Genomic DNA, 22,784 nt, shown 5'->3' with positions numbered 1-22,784 from the left:
TGATGTTGTAGCTGAGGTTTATCAAATCCTGGACATGCCTGGACCCTATAAAGGTAGTCAAGTTTTCTAGGAGCTTCAGGCACATTTAGAGGTGCCTCCTAATTTTTAAATAAGGTATCTTTCATAAGATGATGAATGGAAACTTTAAGCAGACCTTAGGAATTTGTTCAAAATCCAAGGCATCATACAACTGCTTTTGGGTCAGATTCAGATTCCATTTTCACTGGTAGGGTATGTCCCATTTGGCGTATGAATCTGGTAAATGACAACCTCTCTGGTGGAGACTTACATCTGGGACAAGGGTAGGCAATTCCAGTCCTCGAGAGCCAGAGCCAGGTCAGGTTTTCAGTATATCCACAATGAATATGTATGAGATGGATTTGTATGCACTGCCTCTTGAGATGCAAATCTATCTCATGCATATTTATTGTGGATATCCTGAAAACCTGACCTGGCTCCGGCTCTCGAGGACTGGAATTGCCCACCCCTGATCTAGGAGATGGAGGACAGGAATCAGGGGTAATACCATAGGATTCTAATGTAGAGAGTTCTGGATCTGCGTGTGTAGGATCTAAGAGATGCGAATCATAGTATATTCTTTTATGAGATAAGGCACGGTTACAGCAGTGGTCTTTTGATTTGGATCGGTGTCGATACAAACATAAGAACATAAGAATTGCCGCTGCTGAGTCAGACCAGTAGTCCATCGTGCCCAGCAGTCCGCTCACACGGCAGCCCTTAGGTCAAAGACCAGTGCCCTAACTGAGACTAGCCTTACCTGCATACGTTTTGGTTCAGCAGAACTTGTCTAACTTTGTCTTGAATCCCTGGAGGGTGTTTTCCCCTATAACAGCCTCGGGAAGAGCGTTCCAGTTTTCTACCACTCTCTGGGTGAAGAAGAATCTCCATAGGTTTGTTCAGAATCTATCCCCTTTTAACTTTAGAGAGTGCTCTCTCATTTTCTCTACCTTGGAGAGGGTGAACAACCTGTCTTTATCTACTAAGTCTATTCCCTTCATTATCTTGAATGTTTCGATCATGTCCCTTCTCAGTCTCCTCTTTTCGAGGGAAAAGAGATCCAGTTTTTCTAATCTCTCACTGTACGGCAACTACTCCAGCCCCTTAACCATTTTAGTTGCTCTTTTCTGGACCCTTTCGAGTAATACTGTGTCCTTCTTCATGTATGGCAACCAGTGCTGGATGCAGTATTCCAGGTGAGGGAATATCATGGCCCGGTACAGCGGCATGATAACCTTCTCTGATCTGTTCGTGATCCCCTTCTTAATCATTCCTAGCATTCTGTTCGCCCTTTTTGCCGCACATTGCACGGATGGCTTCACTGACTTGTTGACCAGTACTCCCAAGTCTCTTTCCTGCGGGGTCTCTCCATGTACTGCACCAAACATCCTGTATTTGTGTATAAGATTTTTGTTACCGAAATGCATCACCTCACACTTATCCAGGTTAAACCTCATTTGTCATGTCGCGGCCCATTTCTCGAGCGTGTTTATGTCACGTTACAGGTCTTCGCAATCCTCCTGTGTCTTCACTACTCTGAATAATTTCGTATCGTCTGCAAATTTAATCACCTCACTCGTCATACTAATTTCCAGGTCATTTATAAATATGTTGAAGAGCATGGGTCCAAGTACTGAACCCTGCGGCACTCCAATCATGTTGCTTTTCAAGTCCGAGTATTGTCCATTTACCCCCACTCTCTGTTTCCTATCTGCCAGCCAGTTTTTAATCTACATATGTATTTCACCCTCGAATCCATGGCTTGCAATTTTTCAAAGTAGTCATTCATGTGGAACCTTGCAGAATGCCTTCTGAAAATCCAGATATACAATGTCGACCAGGTCACTCTTGTCTATCTGCCTGTTTACTCCCTCGAAGAAGTACAACAAGTCCATCAAGCAAGATCTTCCTTTGCTGAAGCTGTGCTGGCTGGTCCTCATCAGATTGTGTCTGTCAAGGTGATCAATGATGTGGTCCTTTATCAGCACCTCTACCATTTTTCCCGGTACCGAGGTCAGACTCACCGGTCTGTAGTTTCCCGGATCTCCCCTTGAACCTTTCTTGAAGATCGGTGTAACATTCACCACTTTCCAGTCTTCCAGAATCCTTCCCAATTTGATGAACAGATTGGCTATTAGTTGAAGCAGTTCAGCTATAGCCCTTTTCAGTTGATTACCCTCGGATGGATCCCATCTGGTCCTGGGGATTTATCATTTTTAAGCCTATCAATATGCCTGCATACTTCTTCTAGACTGACCCGTCTTCATTTCCTGCGTATAGCCTGTCGGCTTCCGGTATGTTGTGTATATCCTCTTCGATAAATACAGATGCAAAAAGTGTGTTCAGCTTGTCGGTGATGGCTTTGTCCTTCTTTAGCACTCTCTTTATTCCATGGTCATCCAACGGTCCATGCTTCCTTTACCGGTCATTTCCCCTTAATATATCAAAAGAACAGCTTGAAGTTTTTTGTTCTCTTGGCTATTTTTTCCTAGTAGTCTCTTTTGGCCCCTCTTACCGCCTTATGGCACCTGCTTTGATGTTGTTTGTGTTTTTTCCAGTTTTCGTCTGTTTTTGACCTTTTCCATTCCTTAAACAAAGTCTTGTTTCTGATCGCTTCTTTCACTGCTAGTGAGCCATGCCGGTTCCTTGTTCTTTTTCCTCTTGGATCCCTTGTTGATAAGCTGTATATATAGATTTTGCACCTTGGTGACTGTGTCCTTAAAAAGGAACCATGCTTGTTCTAGCGTTTGTAGTGCTTATCCTCTTCTTAATCTTCTTCCCCACCATGAGTCTCATCCCTTCATAATTCCCTTTTTAATGCAGTGTCTCTAGCATGCCCCAATGGGACCCATTTCGCCCAAAAGGGCTTTCTCAAGGGTTTATAAAGGAGTTCTTATTCAGCATCCTTCCTCATTTAGTGCAATTTATTCTAGCCCCAAATGAGGAAGGATGCTGAATAAGAGCTCCTTTATGAACCCTTAAGAAAGCCCTTTTGGGCGAAATGGGTCCCGTCAGGGCATGCTAGAGACACTGCATTAAAAGGATAAGTAAAAAATAAACTGTGCTGTTTATTAGTCTTTATTTTTTGAATAACAAAAAGTAATACAGCAATAAGCTACATTGAATATATAAAAAAGGAGGCAATTAGATGAGCCAAAGCCGGACATTTACACATATTTTGTGTATTGATTTAAAAGGCTTTGAAGGCCCTGTTGCTATCCTGTAATTGAATCCGAATCAGTAAGGAGCCCAAAGGCCCCAAAATCAAAAGGGAAAAAAAATTTGAGGAAATTAAAGGAAAGAAAATGATGAAGAAAATGAGAAAAATGTACGGGAAGGCAAAAAATATGAAGAAAAATTGCATGTTTGGAGACACTCCAAAACACAACTTCTTAGCTTTGCAGAAGACTAAGAACTGATGGTCCTCCGATGCTGACGTTGGGTGGGAAGACACTCGCATATGTGTGGTATGGGCAGTCTTGAGACTTCTGAAGACGTTAAAGTGACAGTACACTTTTGCATTGTTTGTACTGGGCTCTGTGGATGATGTTACCCATCTGTGAGAATATGCTGTCTACTTGTCCTGGGATAATGTGGAATTACATATTTACCCCCCCCCCTCCCGTTTATGAAACCATGTTAGGCTTTTTTATCACTGGCTGTAGCAGTATTAGCTCCGATGCTCATAGGAATGCATGTCGGAGCTAATAAAGTCTAACACGGTTTCGTAAAGGGGGGGGGGTTAGTCAGTAGAGATAGCCACAATGAACTTTTAAAAAATGGATATTTTGGGGAGAAAATTAATGATTACAAACGTGCAGAGATGGAGCCAACTGTAACTTTACAATTAAATAAATTCATTTTTGCCTGCACCATGAGGACTTTTATATAATTTGTTCAGCGTTATTTGTTTTTAATTATATATGACAATTAAGCTTTAACTTTAATATATTTATTTTATTTACTTATTTATATAATTTGTTATAGTGCCCTTTACCAGACATCATAGCAGTGTACAAAAAAACAAATTAAGCACAATAAAAACATGAACAAAATAGAGACATAAAGACCAACACAAATGAATGTAATGCATAACACAACAATTACACCAAAATATTCATTATAAATTATATGGAATATACTACAGTGCCAGCAATTATATGGGCAGTCTATAGAGGAACAGCAAACCAAAAACTCCAAACAAAAACTCTAGAGAACCAGGACTTCAAAACTGACTTTAACCTGGCAGTAGATGATTCTAGATGCAGATTCTGGGACAGATTATTTCAAAGCAAAGGAGAGTAAGAGGAATTCAACTGTATTGTTGACACTAAAAAGAATAACCAAAAGATTTGTACTTTATGAACTAAAGGTTCCTTTTACGAAGCATTAGTGGTTTAACACGCGTAATAGCGCGTGCTAATTTGCCAGCCGCTACCGCCTTCTCTTGAGCAGGCAGTAGTTTTTCAGCTAGCACGCGCTAAAAATTTGCGTGCGATAAAACTGCTAATACAGCTTCGTAAAAGGAGCCCTAAGTGAATGTGTTGGACAATATGAATAAATTGTGTGATATGTCTTTTGGAGCAATTATCATCTATATCAGGGGTTGTCAACCCAGTTCTCAGGACAACTGGTTATCAAAGGTAATAGACCTTTATCACTCTTCTGTTGAAAGATGAATGCTTACGTGGTCACAAATATTAGGTTAAAGCTGAAGTAATGATGACAGCTTTTAAAAAGGTTTCACCATAATCAGTGTGTACCTGAAGAAAATACAAACTGAGATAGCCAAATGATAAGATTCTGCTCCAAATTTGGTTTCTCATTAAGATAATTTCACTAAAAACTTGTGTCAGTATCCCACATCACTATGTCCTTCTAAGTTATCCCTTAAATGAAAGGGTACATACCTTTGCTACTGCCTCTAAAATTGCAATAAATTTCCCAGGGAACTCATCGCCTTGGGTGAATTTCTTTATAAAGGTGGTAAATAGATTGCAATAAATAAAAAAAAGTTTTGCCTTAAATTAAAAATTTCTCCCAGCTGCAAAAACCCCCCAACAAAAACAAACAAGTAGAATGACTTTGCTCTTGCCTTAGCAAAAAGCTTATAATAGCTTCATTGTAAATCTAATTTAAAAAGAAGCCCGTATAGCAGGGGTGTCCAATGTCGGTCCTCGAGGGCCGCAATCCAGTCGGGTTTTCAGGATTTCCCCAATGAATATGCATGAGATCTATTAGCATACAATGAAAGCAGTGCATGCAAATAGACCTCATGTATATTCATTGGGGAAATCCTGAAAATCCGACTGGACTGCGGCCCTCGAGGACCAACATTGGACACCCCTGCTGTATAGTAAACAAAATTCCAATGCAATTCTATACTTAACATCTTTCCAGATTTGTCTTTGGGTTGCATCACAATTGTGACATCATTGTGTTCAGTCAGTATGACAAAAAGAAAATCATAACATCAAACTGGACTATAACTAGCTAAGGACTCCTTTTACTAAATGGCGGTAGAGGTTTCCACTGCTGGCCAGAAAGGTAAATACTATGACGCTCATAGGAATTCTATGACCGTCAAAACATTTACCTTGCTGGCCTGTGGTAGAAACCTCTACCACTGTTTAGTAAAACCCAGCATATAAATGGTATATCTTCAAAAACTGTTTATAAATACTTTTTGATATTAAAGATCATTTTGTTGGATTTCTAGCCAACATCTTCCAATATTTTACATAATTTAGAATGTATGAACACATCATCATTGTGAGAAGGTAATCCCAGCCCTGCCTGCATGTCGTGTGATGACATTCCCTCAACGACTGCTGCTAAATTTAAAAGAATTTAATCTTATATTTTAGTCAAAGCAAAAGAGCAAATCAAGGGAGTTTGCTTCCAACTCTGGATGAAATCATATTATGAGAATAAATTTTCCATTTTAAGAAGGGCTCTAGAATTTATTGTACACATACAAATAAAAGGCAATTTTTACTAAAGCTTGTTGCAGGCTATGGGCTACCCATGGGCTTATCATCATTTAGCATGCATTAATTCCATTAGCGCACACTAAGCCTTAGTAAAAGTATTTTTATTTATTGTCTAGATTATTTTATAAATCACTTGTGAAATAACGACACAGTTAAATTTAATCATATACATACACTGTACAGCTTACAATTATCCATCTGAAAGGTTATGAGGTTTATTTAGCAGTTTACTGGCCAAATTACTCTTAAAAAGGCTCTCTTAAATTATGAGCTTCTAAATAAATCCTTGGGTATACTTTATTAATCATAATCTTGTATTTATTCACAAATTTCAACTGCATTTTATCAAAACAAGAAGGCATAGCTGGTTATATACATTCAAGCTTTAATCCTAGCAGGTTCTGCTAATGGCTGGAATGGCAGAACTACTGTTGATAACATTATTTACTAGTGCATTGCTGAATTTTAAGAAATGACTGTCCTATTACTCCTTTAATCTCAAATATCTACAAATGCTAAACGACAAAATTTAAATAGCTAGCTACATTTTCTGTCTCAGGAATTTTTTCAAGTATATTATCATGAAGAAATGGTGCAAAGGTTGTGTGTATTAAAGTCATACTAAGATTTCTTCCCCTCATCTTAACCCTAAAATTAATGCAGATTTTGTCCCCTTTACATTCACTATAATGAAACCTTCTGGATCCGGCCTTGCTGTTATTTGTTGAGGATAAAGGAATCTATTTAATGATAAAGGTGCTCATTTTCAAAGCACGAACTATCATAGAAACCTATGGTAATTTGTGTGTCTAAGGGCTTTGAAAATGAGTCTCAAAATCTTTTTTAAATGGTTCTGAGAATTGTGAATTTTAGAGCCAGAAATTTGCTGCTGTTGAAATACATGGGTAGCAGAAAATGAATTTAAAAAGTACAAATAACCAAGTGATTTTAGCACTGGTGGTCAATCATGAGAAATCTTCCAGAGTATGTTCATTGATAACTGGCATGGATCATTTTGTTACACTGTAATACAATTTTTTTCCATCTGTACAATTTTAAGTTATAGATACTGTCCACCCAGATAACTGGAATTCAAATACAGCAGTCAATGAGATACCTCCAATAAAATAAGAATTTCAGTTCTTTACATAAGTCTGGGGCCAGCCAGAATAATCAACCCCATCCAAAAGGAGGTACTGATTTGACAGCTTGAAAAGAAAGTGGGAGTACATTCTACACCAGGTGCTGGTTTTATGAATTTATAAAAGTATCTTAATCTCCAAGTGCTTCAACTGCTTAAGGCTATTTTGTAAGCTTTTTCTTCTATTTGCCTTCAGTTTTAATGGCAATATGCCTTGCTGGTGCATAAAAAAATCCCATTTGTCCTTCACTATCCATTTCTCATCTTGTTTAGCATATATGATGACATTAGTAGCATGCTGAGATGCTAACTTCCTTGCCTCTGAAACAGTCTGTTTCTCTCAGATTTTTTGCCCAGTGTATGTCTATGGAAAAAGACCTTCATGAATCAGGGTCAAACTGTTCAGAATTATTAATGGCCATCAGATCCACTCATATAAAAACTAATTGCAAAATAAAAACAAATGGAGAAGGATAAGAGAGGGATTCATGGAGATTCTGAGGATGAACAGAAATCCAAAGAATTTAAAATATACTAAACAGGTAAAGACAAGATCTGATACTCAGCCGGTGGCGATCAGCATTTTGATGACTGTCACTGGCATTATGCCTGGAATTTCAATGCTAGGCAATGTCCAGGCTTCAACACTGAAATTCCAGGCTTGTGGAGCCAGCTAACGCATAGCCGGTTAAATGCGATATTCAGCACTTAACCGGGTATGGGGCACCACATAAAGATAGAAGTGGTCTTCTTTATACAGTTACCTTGGCCTGTTATGTGCTGAATATCAGTGCCAAGTGCTTACTCCACCCCTGTAATACCCCCCAAATAGCCAGACTTGACATAGGTGCTCATCAAACATTTTCTGCAGCACTAACCAGTTAAGTACCGTTGAAAATGATTGGTTAGATCTGAACAGGTGACTTAACTGGCCAGAAGCCACTTCTGGTTGGTTAAATCACTTCGAATATCAACCCGATAGAACTATTAATGGTCGAGTACAGTGCTTCCCAGTTTTCTTCTGGAGGCATAATTTGCCAGTCAAGTTTTCAGGATCACCACAATGAATATGCATGAGACCGACATAGATCCTCCTAAATATGTAAATCTTTCTTATGCATATTCATTGTGGAAATCCTAAAAACTTGACTGGTTAGGTGTGCTTCCAGTAAGAAGCACTGGTTTAGTGCATATAAAACTATCCTAACAGCAAAATATTTACACTTTCCATCAATATATGCATATAGAAAACATTCTTATATTCCCATCTATGAACAATTCTTGCATACTTGCCAATAAGCTTTAGAATGATGTCTCTTGGCTGTTTCTACAGTTTTTAACATACAGAGTATAACATAAAATAAGAGCAGAGTTAGATTTTTCAGTCTTTTTGAAATATATATCAAAATATGTGAAGAATATAAAGTACAGTGTGATTGTGCACCAAACTACTTTTCTTTTTTTTTTGTCATCAGTTGAAGTTAAAATTGTCCAGTAATTTCCCTGTAACATGAGTAAATTTACTGATCAGTAAACCAATGTGAACCACAAAAAACACACGTTCATAAGTTTGTATTATGGACATGATAAATATTATATGAAAACTATATTCTTCTTCTAACCCTCAACTGTGAGGATTTAGCATGTTCCAGCTTTGCCTTTATGTCTGTGGGTTTTTCAAAAAATCTCACCACTGCTGGTTCATTTAATAAAGAGGCCAGAATCTGTTCAAATGCAAATGACCACTCATGGTCTTCTTTGGGAGAAAGTTGACTTCTTGCTTTATTATCATGCTGCGTTGCATTGTTCTCTTGTGTTTGGTCTATGGCTTCTGCACCTGAATCTGCTATAACAGGCTTGTGTTTGTCTGGCAAGTTGGGGCTTTGCAATTTTCTGCCCACTTCTTCCATTTTAAGCAGAAGGCTGGTTACAGCTGCTATGGCTTGATACAGCAACTCTTCCTCAGGGTCTCCATGAAATAAGTTGTATAAAGTCTTTGAGAACTGAATAAAATGAGACTGAGGAGATAAAATATTGGAAAGACAGATGTAGTGTATCTACTTCAATTTTTTTGCATTATTAATCTTTTTCTAAAAATTAGTGATAATGGGGCTTCTTTTCTTTTTTTTTTTTTTAAGAATTTCAATAAAATGTTCATCCCGATGCTGCAGAACAGATCTTTTAAAAGAGCGGTAAAAAATAAAATAAATTCAACCATATCTAAGAAACTAGAGGTGATGCGGTCTATCCAATGCAATTTTCTAAATTAGTGCCCCAGATAACCCCAGGAACAGGTCAAAAAACCCAAGGCACCAAGAAAAACACGTCGTTTCTCTTGTTTTGCATCTAAACGTAAGTATATTTTGTAGAGGGTGGCTGCTTATAGCAACAAAAGTTTTTTCTGCCTATGATGGGTATATAACTGAGGCTTTTTCTTTCGTTTTGCTACGAAAGCAGCACTGCTCTGGCAGCTGGTGTGTTTGGTAGTTCTAAATATTTCTGGTGGGAGTTTTTTGTTCTGTTTGTAAGGTATTATTACCTCCCCCCCGCCTCTTTTTTCAATATTATGTTTACCTGATGCATTCTTGGCAAATCCTTAATGCTTTCTTCTTTTTTCACAAGTTCATCTTGCCATTGTTTCAGGTATGCCTGAATATCAATTTTGCCTTTCCCTGTTTAAGGAGAAAAATAATCCTGAATGAAGCAAATTAACCATTCCTCTAGTTACAATTTTTAATGATATGGTATACAATATCTGCTATCTCCTTTGCTTGGAGAGAGGAAAACAGAATAGAATAGTAAATATGATAAAATAAAGTGTTCAATAAAAAAGTATATTAATTTAAGATTGATGGACTGAAAGCTTTTTCTTGCTTTGTGTCGAAGGGAGTGGAAGAACTGAATTACTTACCTGTAGCAGATGTTCTCCGACAATAGCAGCGCTTGAAATCTCACCCATAGGTAATATCACCAATGCAGCTTGTGCAGAAATATTAATCCATAAAACTTTCCAGAAGCATTTGAGCCATTCACCATACATGTGCGCCTGTTACTGCCTGCAGCTTGTCATATAGGACCTCCTCAATCTGTTACTAGCTAGTAAAAAACAACTCCTTGGGGAGTGTCCTGTGTGTAAAGATTAATGTCCTGCTGTCCTTGGAGGAAACAGTTACCATAACAGGTGTTATCCAGGGAAAGGGACTTGGGAGTTCTGATCGACAAGTCGACGAAGCCATCCACGCAATGTGTGGCGGCGGTGAAAAGGGCGAACAGAATGCTGGGAATGATAAAGAAGGGGATTACAAACAGATCGGAGGAGGTTATCATGCCGCTGTACCGGGCCATGGAGCGCCCTCACCTGGAGTACTGTGTCCAGCACTGGTCGCCGTACATGAAAAAGGACACGGTTCTACTCAAAAGGGTCCAGAGAAGAGCGACTAAGATGGTTAAGGGGTTGGAGGAGCTGCCGTACAGCGAAAGATTAGAGAAACTGGGCCTCTTCTCCCTCGAACAGAGGAGATTGAGAGGGGACATGATCAAAACATTCAAGATACTGAAGGGAATAGACTTGGTAGATAAAGACAGGTTGTTTACCCTCTCCAAGGTAGGGAGAACGAGAGGACACTCCTAAAGTTGAAATGGGATAGATTCCGTACAAATGCAAGGAAGTTCTTCTTCACACAGAGAGTGGTAGAAAACTGGAACAATCTTCCGGAGTCTGTCATAGGGGAAAATACCCTCCAGGGATTCAAGACAAAGTTAGACAAGTTCCTGCTGAACAAGGACATATGCTGATATGGCTAGTCTCGGTTAGGGTGCTGGTCTTAAACCAGAGGGCTGCCGCGCGAGCAGACTGCTGGGCATGATGGACCACTGGTCTGACCCAGCAGCGGCAATTCTTATGTTCTTATGACAGAAGGCAGATATTATCACATGTGGGCGACGTCATCTATGGAATCCCAGTATGGACAGGTTTAAAAGTGCATCGCCACTTTAAGAACTTGAGAAAGTTTGCGAATTGCCCGCACCACTCATGCACGAGTGTCTTTCCGCCCGATGTAGACTTGAGGCTCCTCAGTTCTGTAAGCAAGCTAAGAAGCCAACCAGGGGAGTGGGTGGGTTGTGAGAATATCTGCCTGCTGTCCCTGGATAACATCTGTTATGGTAAGTAACTGTGCTTTATTCCAGGACAAGCAGGCAGCATATTTTCACATGTGGAACTCCCTAGCTTACTAGAATGGGATGGAGGGAGTGTTGGCCATGAAGAAAATAAATTTTGTAATACTGCTTGGCTGAAGTTACCATCCCGTCTGGAATAAGATTCCAGACAGTAGTGAGATGCGAATATATGAACTAAGGACCACGTATCAGCTTTACAGATTTCATCAATAGGAGTTGAGTGGAGGAAAGCAACTGAAGCTGCCATAGCTCGGACTTTATGGGCTGTGACGTGACTCCCTAGTTGTGGCTCTCGAGGAACGAAATTGCCTACCCCTGATCCAAAGCAATAATACATAAAAACATAGTGGTGTAGACTCAATACGGTCCGTGTTTCAGTCACAGAAGACCTTCTTCTGGGGTCCTATGGAAGTGTGTGAGCGTAAAGGATATGTATGTAAGAAAAGAGCAAAAATGGATACAATGACTGTGAACAAGGAATTACACACATATGGTGAAAAATTGCTATTGCTAGGCATGCCATTAATTAAAAGTGCCAAAAAGAACAAATGCCAAATGGGTGAAAGAATATGAGAGATAATGTGAAATGAGCAAAATGATATATACATGTCACACATGTACACATATACTTATAAACGTATATATTCATAAACAAACCACAGTGGAGATATGAAGAAATGTCTGTGCGTTGGCTCGACATGCACATGTTTTGGCCAATTTTGCCTGCCTCAGGAGCCTTAATCACAATATTCAGCTACTTGAGTAGTGTAGCCTACCATAAATGAAACACTTCATTCAAGTATGAATTTTAATGAAGATACCATATAGGTCACTATACACCCGAACAGCTATCGCACAGACTTTTATGATTATTGAATAAACTGCATACCAACATTTCTTCATATCTCCATTGTGGTTTGTTTGTTTCCGCTTGGATTGTGGAGAACTCTCTCCTGGTTTGTCCTTTAAAAGTAACCAAAATGTAGACATCCTATATAATAAAACGCTAGCCGCGCATGCGCACTCTGACCTGCGTGATCTGTGATCCCTAATCAGATCGGGAAAGCACAGCACAGCCGGCGACTCCCCCCTCCCTCCCGCCCTCACTCACTGCCAAAACCACCACCTCCTCCTTATCGCCGGCTCACCCACTTTTAAATGAAGAGAAAAGCGCTGCACCGCGCTAAAGCTGGCTTTGTTGTCTTCTGTCCACTGCGGCCCGCCCTCTCTGACTACTTCCTGTTTCCGCTAGGGTTGGCCGCAGTGGATAGAAGACGCCGAAGTCAGCGGCTGTAGCCGCCGATCTCCGTTCCTCCAGCGGGGGGTGGGGGGAGTCTGGGAGGAGAGGGATCGCGGCCGCTCAGCGCCCCCACTGAGGAGCCCAGCAACTTTCCGCTGCCCAGGACCCGAGTCATTTGCCGCCCCCCCTTCCCTTCCCGCGGGCCTGACTGGCGATTTAAGCAGTGTGTGCAGCAGTCTTCACACGCTGCTTCGGGCCCTTCTACTGCCCTGATTTGCTCTGGACTTGCCGAAGCAGCGTGTGAAGACTGCTGCACATGCTGCTTGAATCGCCATGTGTAGTCGGGTCCGCGGGAAGGGAAGGGGGGGCGGCAAAGGACTCGGAACCGCGTTTGTAGTCATGACTGTGGGAAGGGAAAGGGGGTAGAGGAAACGCTAATGCTGCTGCACAGGGAACTGGTGTGGGGGGAGGGAAATGGAGGGGGAGGGAATGCTGCTTTCGACAGACAGACAGAGGGAGGAAGGTAGACAGAAAGAAAAGAAGAAAGACACAGGTGCAGGGAGATATACAGAAAGACAAACAGACAAAGTGGGCCAGGGACAGAGACAGACAGAAAGAAAGACAGCGGGAGTTGCGTCAGGAGGGGTGCGGGATGCCGCAGAGGGAACTTTTCCAATGGGTGCAACTGGGCGGCTGTCGGGAACCTCTGATCAGGGGCAGTGTATCATAGGGATAAGAAGGAGGAGGGGGGAGAAAAAGGAAGGGATGCCTACTGCTGGACAGGGGGAGAAGGAAAGAGGTGCTGATGAACAGGAGGGGGTGAAGAAAAAGGAACGGAGGCCTAATGTTGGACAGGGGGAGAAGGAAGGTGCTGCTGGACAGGGGGGAGGTAAAACAAAGGGAGAAAGGCTGCTGCTGCATAAGGAGAGCTGTGAAGGGGTGGTGGTGGACACAGGGGAGGTAAAAGGAAGGGAGAATGGACATGGGGAGCAGGCAAGGGTGGTGATGGACAGCCAAGGAAAAAGAAAGACAGAAAGAAAGAAAGCGGCTAAGGAGAGAGAGAGAGAGAGAGAGAGAAATAAAGAGAGACACACACACATATATTCTAGCACCCGTTAATGTAATGGGCTATAAGACTAGTATATGTATAAATATATAAATACATATATGTTTACATTTTGGTCACTTCTAAATGACCCCAGGAGGTCTTCTGTGACAGAAACACGGACTGTGTTGGGTTCACACCACTATATTTTTACTATGTATTATTGCTTTGGATGATTGAACTGCACCCTTTATGTGAAGAATTTTGAATAAAATTTTGCATTAAGATAATCGATTCCACAGTTTTCATCTCTTTTGTTGGTCTCTTCCTGTTTTTCCTGTGGAATTCTCTTGGTGGATTTTGTTGTTTTACTGTGTGGTTAACTGTCACTGAAAATTTAGGAATGCTCACTCACCATGATTTAATTGGGCAGTTAAACCATTCTGAATATTTACCCACCTCAATGTTTCTAGTTTTTAGAAGATTCAATAACAAATTTTGAAAAGAAGAACTTTGTTGATTACTCATGCTCTGGAACATGATAAAATTTGGATATTGACAATGTTCTTAAAACACAGATCTGAACTTTTTATGAGGGCCACTACTTTGATTATTCCTGATTTTACTAAGTCCTCTCAAGCAAAACAGGTTCCTCTTGAGTAAAAGGCACAAAGTTATTTCTTTATGTATACTGTATTTTGTTTTGCAATTTCTATGCTATTAAATGAAATTGGTTTTTTCTTCTACATAGAGCTTTTTGGACCCCTGTTCGTTTACAAAAAATAGATAGTTCAAGATCTAATAGATGCTGGCATTGTCATATTGAAGTTGGGACATTAGACCATCTTTTATTCTTTTGTCCATTTATCTTATCATTCTGGAAATCAATTTGGCCCCAAATTAATAGAATGTTAGAAAATCCGGTAGCCTTGACATATGATACTATATTATTTGGAACAACCATGAGAGCAAAAAGCCAAATTTCATCAAGTAATAACAAACTTTTATTTATTTTAACTGGAATAGCAATACAACAAATTACATTCAATTGGAAACAACATGATAGATTGAATTATATGTTCTGGTGGAATTCAGTATGCCATATATACAAAATGGAACTCGCTATTGCAACACATAAAGGATATATGAATAAATTTCAAAAAATATGGGGACCATTAACAGATTTTTGTAAAGAATGATAAATTTTCCCATGAATAAAATTTGAAAAAGTCTGTAGACCATTAACAAATTTCTATAATGAATGATTAACTTTTCCCATGATAAGAAAATTGAATAGAAGGGAATGGGGAGGGATTTTATTTATGATTATTATTACATACTATATTATTATTTGAATAAATTCACAATAAAGTTGATTTTATGTATTATTGATTGGGAGGGAAAGATGGGTAGGGATTATTATATTCAATAACAATTATATAAATTTAAATTTTTTTTTTACATAATATTATAACTTTATATAATATTAATTTTCTAAAGAAATGTTAAATTTGATGTTAATATATGAGTTAATCAAGTGTGTATATTCAAGCTTCTAATGAGATTATTTGGAACACTTGTTGTAACATAAGAAAATGAATAAATATTTATAAACCAGAAATTTCAAGACACAGAGGGAACTTCTATAAATGACGCCCTACTGGTGCCTAAATAAAAGGCGCCAAAATCACGCCTCTGGAGGCATGATTCACGGCAAAGATAGACAACAGAAATGTAGGCCTTGAAAACTCTAACCTACATTTCTAGCGCCTATCTTTCCACGATTCTTTAAATGATGCCACCATGTGCTTGACATGAGATCGGCAGCTGTTTTTTATGCAGCTGCCAATATTGGCGCTGTTTAGAGAATTCAAGCCAAAATATATAATCTATCATCCTTAACCAATTCAGAATTTTCTGAAAACTAGAATGCCAGTATATTACTACTGTGACTCGTTCTAGTGTTTAGAATTTGCCATATTGATTTGATCTTGTATTGCCATCTTTATTAATTTGGTTGTCCCTAAGGATTTTTGCGCTCTATTTCTTTTTTTGTTTTCCTCTTCTTCTGATCTTTCGACAGATATAAACAAGAAGAAGTGGGAATAACCACACAGATGGACCAGGATGGCAGTGGCAAATCCTTTATTGAAGCACTGGAATACAAATGTGAGGCCCCAACCACAGGCCATGTTTTGGCTATAAAGCCTTCTTCAAGAGTTCTCAAAATTAACATAAACAAAGCATATAACAATGTAAATATAATGTAATAAATAACATTGAAAAATTAATAAGAACAAACGATTTAAAAAAATGAAAGAGAAAAAATAAAGAAGGCTCTGAGGAGAGGATTCTCTAACATTCGCACTAAAATCCGACAGGCCGCTATCGTGGCCGTAAATATAACAATTTGAAAAAGACGAATCATTCTCTAAAACCCGAGCATGCAAATGAGCACATATCCGACCCATGGTCAAACCCATGTGGAGTACCACAAGGATCACCATTATCACCCATATTATTTAACCTCTTCATAGCATCCCTAGGCATAACCCTAGACGCCCTAAACACAGTATCATTCAGCTACGCGGATGACATAACCATCCTCCTCCCCTTTAATATTCAAAACCCATCATCCACAAACCACCTGAAAATAATAATGGAAACGGTAGAAAAATGGATGTCAAGTCATAAACTAAAACTGAACTCGGAAAAAACTAAATTCCTACTACTAGAGAAGGAAAAAAAACCATCTCTCGCAGAACTAGAATTAAATACAATCAAGTACCCAATGCAAAGTACACTCAAGATCCTGGGAATACAACTAGACAGAAATTGCACAATGCAGTCTCAAATCCACAAAATCATCCAAAGAGCTTTCTTCACAATACGTAACCTAAGAAAAATAAGAAAATTCTTCAACAAAGATCAATACAAGATATTAGTACAATCCCTAGTACTAAGTATTGTAGATTACTGTAACAGCCTATACCTGTCATGCCCAAACTACATGATAAAACAATTACAGACAGTTCAGAACACAGCCCTCATAATCATATACTCACTCGGCAAATATGACCACATCACCAAAGCATACCTAGACTCACACTGGCTACCAATAAAAGCAAGATCCCAGTTCAAATTCTACTGTCTACTATACAAAGTAATACATGGAACAGCCCCCAGTTACCTAAACAACAGACTACACCGTAACCTCTCACACAGACTAAGGAGAACTCAGAGCCTATTCATTCACCCCCCTCTCAAAGGAACACGACGAAAGAAACTATACGACAGCCTTTTAGCGACACAGGCAGCAAAGATCGATACTACCATCACCAATCTACTGACCAAATCAACAGACATTAAAGTATTCCGAAAAGAAATCAAAACTCATCTCTTCAAAAAACACTTCCCATCATCATAACCTCACAAAAGTATTAGAAAATGCTCTCATGACCACCTCCATCACCTCCACCAGCAACACCCGGACAGTATTATCTCTATTCGTCTAAACAACCTATCACTATCTACTACCTGCTATCAATTTCTCCTGGAAAAGTCCAGACTAATAATTGTAACTGGATACCTTCTTGATTACATGTACTGCAATGCTACTGGAAATGTCCAGTCTTCTAACTTGTAATCCGCTTAGAACCGCAAGGCACAAGCGGAATAGAAATCACTAATGTAATGTAATGTAATGTAATGTGATGGCGACGAGTCACTGGTGATGGCAATCGGCACATGTGCAGAATACACCTGCAAATTTTTTTTTTTTTTTTTAAAAAGACCCCCAGATCGATCAGCAGAAGGACTGCCCACTCCCTCCTGCCACTGGGGTCCACGTTCCCCCAACACCTGGCAGGAGGAATGTCCATTCCCTCCTGCTGTCGGTGATTCCTTTCCTCTGACAACCCCACCACCCAGCAGGAGGGATGCCCACTTGCTCCTGCCACCTACGATTCCCACCCCCAGAGAATCCCCCTTTCCCCCTGGCAGGAGGGATGCTCACTCCCTCCTTCTGCAGGTGATGCCACCGCCCAATATACCCAACAACCCCCCCCCAACACCCTGTACCTTTCAGTCGCCAGAGAGATGCCTACTCCCTCTGTCTGGCAGGCCCGACTCTTCAAAATATGGGGCCTTGGAAGTATACAAGTTGACAGTTTCAAACTGAGTCATAAATTGATGTATTGCAATATAGGAAAGTGAACTTGAACTTTATAAAAAGTGCAATCCCAAATCTACATTCTTTCATATCTATATAGTGGCATTTTAACTTCTCAGGTCCTGTACTGAGCTTTATTGAGAATTTACCTTGTGTTGGATTTCCTGTATGTGCTCTCTTTACCTCTGTCAATAAAAAATATTTACCTTTTTCTGGACTCTTTTTCACTGCATCAGCATCCTGGTCACCTACAAGTGAAGAAACTGTTCACAGAAAATAAATTGCAATTTTACTTTAATCATTACAAACTTATGTGCATTTTGTAAGAAAGAATCAGACAACATGAATTAAAAAAAAAAAAAAAGTTAGTCTCTTTCTAAGACTTACAATTTGTCAACTAAGGACTTTTAACAATGAACAGAGATGTCCCAGGATGACTGGGATCCTCTGCAGCACCAAACACCTCTGACCAGATAATAACACCCCCCCCCCAAATAATAAAGACTGAACCTGAGCAGAACAGAGAGGCTGAGGTGGGTGGAGCTCATCCGAGAGTGATAGAAGGTAGAGCAAGAAAACAAAGTGGGCTCTCTACAACCCTCACAACTAATGGGGGTTTAACTTGATGGTCAAGACTACCAATTCTGTTGTACAAGAAAGGGTTTTTACAGATTATTTGATATTGAGTTCAAGGAACATTACTATCACCTCATAACTGTAATTTTAAAATATAAAACAAGAAAAATTAAAGCATCCTAAATAAATTGTTTTTTGGAGAATCCTGTGGCTCTATCTTATGATACAATTCTATTTGGTATGTCAATGAGGACACAGGGCCAAATTTCATCAAAAAATAACAAGCTTTTATTGATTATGACAGGGGTCGCCATACTGCATATCACATTTAATTGGAAGAATTGGAGTAGACTCAATTACTGGTTTTGGTGGAACTCGTCGTGTCACATTTATAAAATGGAAAGAACAATTGTGATACAAAAAGAAAATTATAATAAATTTAAAGAGATCTGGGGGCCATTGACAAAGTATTACAATGAATGAATGCATACCATTTTTCCAATATAAGTACAAGTGCAGAAGAAGAAAGATTGGGGGGGGGGGGTTTTCTTTTTTTTTTTTTTAACAAATCTTTATTCGTTTTCAAATTGAACAACAAGTGCACAAAAGAGTATATTACACTAAAATATTCCACAATATCACTTTGATACCTATACATAAAAATCTAGTACATCAATATCCCCCCCTACCACTCACCCTTCAACATATTTTCAATAAAATACACACAAATTATATATCATATTATAACATATTATGTAAAATTATTTCCAAATCCCCCCCCCCCTTTTAGTGTGCCGTAAGAGAGGGGGGAGGGGTGTTTCTGAATTCGATTAAATATTTAGTTCCTTAGATAAGAATACTCATATGATATATTTGATTGCATATAGTATGGGAGGGAAGGGATTAAATCTTATGTATTTTGTTAAAATGATAAGAAATTCAAGTGATGTATACAGTTCAATGTGTCAATTATTTATACACTTGTTGTAAGAGATAAAACGAATAAAGATTAAAAAAAAAAAAAAAAAAAGCATCCTAAATTATCCTCATGTGGTATGCCTAACATGATCATTTATTTTTTTCATCAAAACAGGACATCTATTAATATTCAGTCCCGCTCCCAATTCTGCCCTAGCCCCACCCCAATCCCACCCTAGCCCCGCCCCCAATTTTTCCATTCATTTTTCATGTACACACAATATCTTATTATTTCAGAATGGTAACCATAAAATTAAAAAAACACAAAGCACCCTATACGCAGAGAAAATGTTAATTACCATTTATATTTGGGGGCTTTTCAAAGATGTCACCTCAGTAACTACAGAAAAATAGACAAATATAGTGCAAAATATAGACAACAGATATAATTCTCAAAACTGACACATTTTGATCATTAAATTGAAAATAATTTTCCCTACCTTTGCTGTCTGGTGATTTCATGAGTCTCTGGTTGTGTTTCCTTCTGACTGAGCATCCTTTCTTTCTTTCTGCACTCAGGCCCAACAATTGTCCCTTTCTATTCCCTCCCTCCTTCCTTCCTATGGCCTTAGTACCCCCAGTGCCTACTTCCTATGTCCTTAGTGTCCCCAGCGCTGCCTTCCTATGTCCTTAGTGTCCCCAGATCCAGTGTCAGTTCTCCTTTTTACCTTTGTTCCAGGTCTCCCTCTCTCTCCCTCCTCTGTTATGATCTTGCCTCTCTCTGCTCTTCCTAAGGATCTCTCCCCCTCTTCCTAAGGATCTCTCCCCCTCTGTCTGCACCTCCCTTAGTCCTGCTTCTGCCTCCTGTCTTTCCCCATTGGTCCAGGCCTTTATCTCTCTAGTCTTTCTTCTACTTACAACCCACCCCCCTTTCTCTGCCTCTTTCTCTCCTTCCTTCCTCCCTCCCTCCCTCCTTCCTATGTTCCCCTCACTGCCTTCCAGCCTTTGTCCTACCCCCTCCCCCAAAGCCAGCCTGCCTGCCTACCTCCCCCAAAGCCTATAGTGCTACTAGACTTATGTAGTCCTATACACATTATATGCAGGTATTCTATCTCTAGAGGGTTTACAATCTAAATTTTGTACCTGGGAAATGGAGGTTAGGTGACTTGCCCAAGGTCACGTTTGTCTCCTCTCCAGATGCCAAAGAAGCAAGTTCTCCCCTAGTCCCTACCCACACTGGTTGCTGCATGCGCCCTCCCTACTGCGCCTGATTCCACCACCCTGGTCCACTGCTGCTGCTTGCCGCCCAGAATTCTTCTTCCCGACGTCAATTCTGATGTTGGAGAGGAAGTTCTGGGCCAGCCAATCACTGCCTGGCTGGCCCGGAACTTCCTCTCCGATGTTAGAATTGATGTCGGGAAGAAGGATTCTGGATGGCAAGCAGCGGCAGCGGACCGGGTGGGGGTGGTTTGAATCAGTGCTGGAGAGAGGCTGGCAAGTAGCAGCGGCGGTGAACCAAGGGGGGGTGGAATCGGGCGCAGCAGGGAGGGGAAGCGATCGCCTGTCCCGTTGTCCCCGAGTACAGCTTCGGGACGCTGTCCCTGAAAACGGGACATTTCGGCATCCCAAAGCTGTGTGTGGGGACAACGGGACAAGGGATCGAAAAATGGGACTGTCCCGTTGAAAACAGGACGTATGGTCACCTTAGGTATGCCATACTATTTTTCTAGTTGAGTTACCTGAATGACTATAGGCTGATTTATTTTGTTGGTCTGGCAGTTTCCTCCTGTCTGTAAGTATTCAGTCTGTAAGTATTCAGTTGAGGTCGGTTCTTATCTCAACTGGGACTATAGTGCCATGTCTATATTCATTCCTGCTGATAGACTCCTACTCCTTTCCCATCCCCCCATTTTAACAAGTCTCTCATGTGGCCCAGCCATGCCAATAACAAAAGACAACAGTTACCTCCAGAGTCCAATACATGATACACAGAATCTGACCAGCGCATGTTTATATCGAATGATGAATGGGATTCCTTTGCCTTTGGGGCTGTAAATGCATCCCAGCTCAAGATAATTTGAATGAGCAGAAGCTACATTCAGGAAATCAAATTCAGGTACCCTTGCCTAGCAGATCACTTCTCTGACACTAAGCTATGAGGCCAGTCCTGATAAACCTGTTTTTGCACTACCCTGCATTAAAATCAGTGAGAAAACCCTAAGAATATATATCTTTAGAAAACAGCTTTTTAACAACTAACAGATACTGACCATTGAGCTGACTGAAATATATTAGCTCTTCTTTAGAAAGACAATTGTGGAGGGAGGGGTAAATTTTCCAAATTTTTATAGGTATCATCAAGCCTAAATTTTAAGACAGGGTATGTATTGGATCCTCCCAGAGCTCATGGAGAATGTACCAGATTGGTTATATTTAGAATGGCGACTCCTGTTTCCTTTGCATTTGTCTCATCTTATAAGTATAAAATTGCCCAGGAAATATAAAGACAATAGAATATTGCTTGATACATGGAGAACTTTAAAATATGTTAGTAATCTATCACCAAATCCAATTTCTAAATCATTAAATCAATCCATTTGGCTAAACTCCAAGATTAAAATTGGCGGTTTTCAAATCGTCTGGAAGCATTGGATTATTGCAGGTATATAGACATTAAATGATGTTGTTTCTAATAGTTCACTGCTTAGTTTTTCACAGCTGCAACATAAATTTGGATTAAATAAATCACAAAGCTTTAAGTGGTTGCAGCTGAAGCAGGCTATTCAGGAGGGGTTCCTGAATGGAAAGTTCTTAATACTCAGTATAGTTTGAAATTCCTATGCTTTCAGGCAAATTTTTTGGGTCACAAAGCCGCGCAGTGGTATAAATTGTTATATGGATATTTGAATAAAAAACAAAAAACTGGTCTTAGGGATATTTGGAGCATTGAGATCAAGCACCAAATTTCTGCTTCTCAATGGCCACGACTTTGGTCTTGGAGATTAAAAAGTACAAGGTCAATATCTATGAGACAAACTTGGTTCTTTTTGTTGCATAGAAATAAATTACATTACATTACTTTTTGGACCCTAGTTCGTTTACAAAAGTTGAATAGCTCTAGGTCTAATAGATGCTGGCATTGTAATTTAGATGCTGGGACTCTAGATCATTTACTTTTTTTTTGTCCCTTTGTCAATGCCTTTTGGAAGTTAATTTGGTCCCAAATTAATTCAATGTTAGAAAATCATGTTGCCCTATCCTATGATACTATTTTATTTGGAACGTCTAAGAGATTCAAGAGTCAAATTTCAGCAAATAACAATAAGCTTTTGTTAATACTGACGTGGGTTGCCATTCAACATATTACTGGAAATTGGAAGGACTATACTAAACTTAATTATACCTTTTGGTGGAATTCAGTTTGTCATATTTATAAAATGGAGAGAATGCTTGCTATACAGCAAGGAAATTATAATAGTTTCAAAGATTTGGGGGCCATTGAT

The 22,784-nt window shown here is 39.6% G+C and overlaps 1 protein-coding gene across 2 annotated transcripts in view; it reads right to left on the bottom strand.

Annotated features, from left to right (window-relative positions):
• Positions 1-6,096: 6,096 nt before the first annotated feature.
• TBC1D8B (TBC1 domain family member 8B) overlaps positions 6,097-22,784 on the bottom strand; it is a 153,655-nt gene continuing 136,967 nt past the window's right edge. Inside the window, exons 19-21 of one of the 2 annotated variants that reach the window (XM_033945881.1) lie at positions 17,994-18,035; positions 9,727-9,824; positions 6,097-9,170 (exon numbers count right to left, since the gene is read on the bottom strand). In XM_033945881.1, the coding sequence (XP_033801772.1) occupies positions 8,757-9,170; positions 9,727-9,824; positions 17,994-18,035 (554 nt within the window). In that variant the 3' untranslated portion in view covers positions 6,097-8,756. Of the gene's footprint in view, positions 9,171-9,726; positions 9,825-17,993; positions 18,051-22,784 lie in introns of both variants that reach the window. The other variant, XM_033945880.1, reaches the window with a different exon arrangement.

The sequence above is a fragment of the Geotrypetes seraphini genome, chromosome 5 (assembly GCF_902459505.1).
Source record: "Geotrypetes seraphini chromosome 5, aGeoSer1.1, whole genome shotgun sequence".
NCBI classification, from domain to species: Eukaryota; Metazoa; Chordata; class Amphibia; order Gymnophiona; family Dermophiidae; genus Geotrypetes; species Geotrypetes seraphini.
Note: the sequence above shows the minus strand (reverse complement) of the source record. Positions and strands in the feature narration are given on the sequence as shown.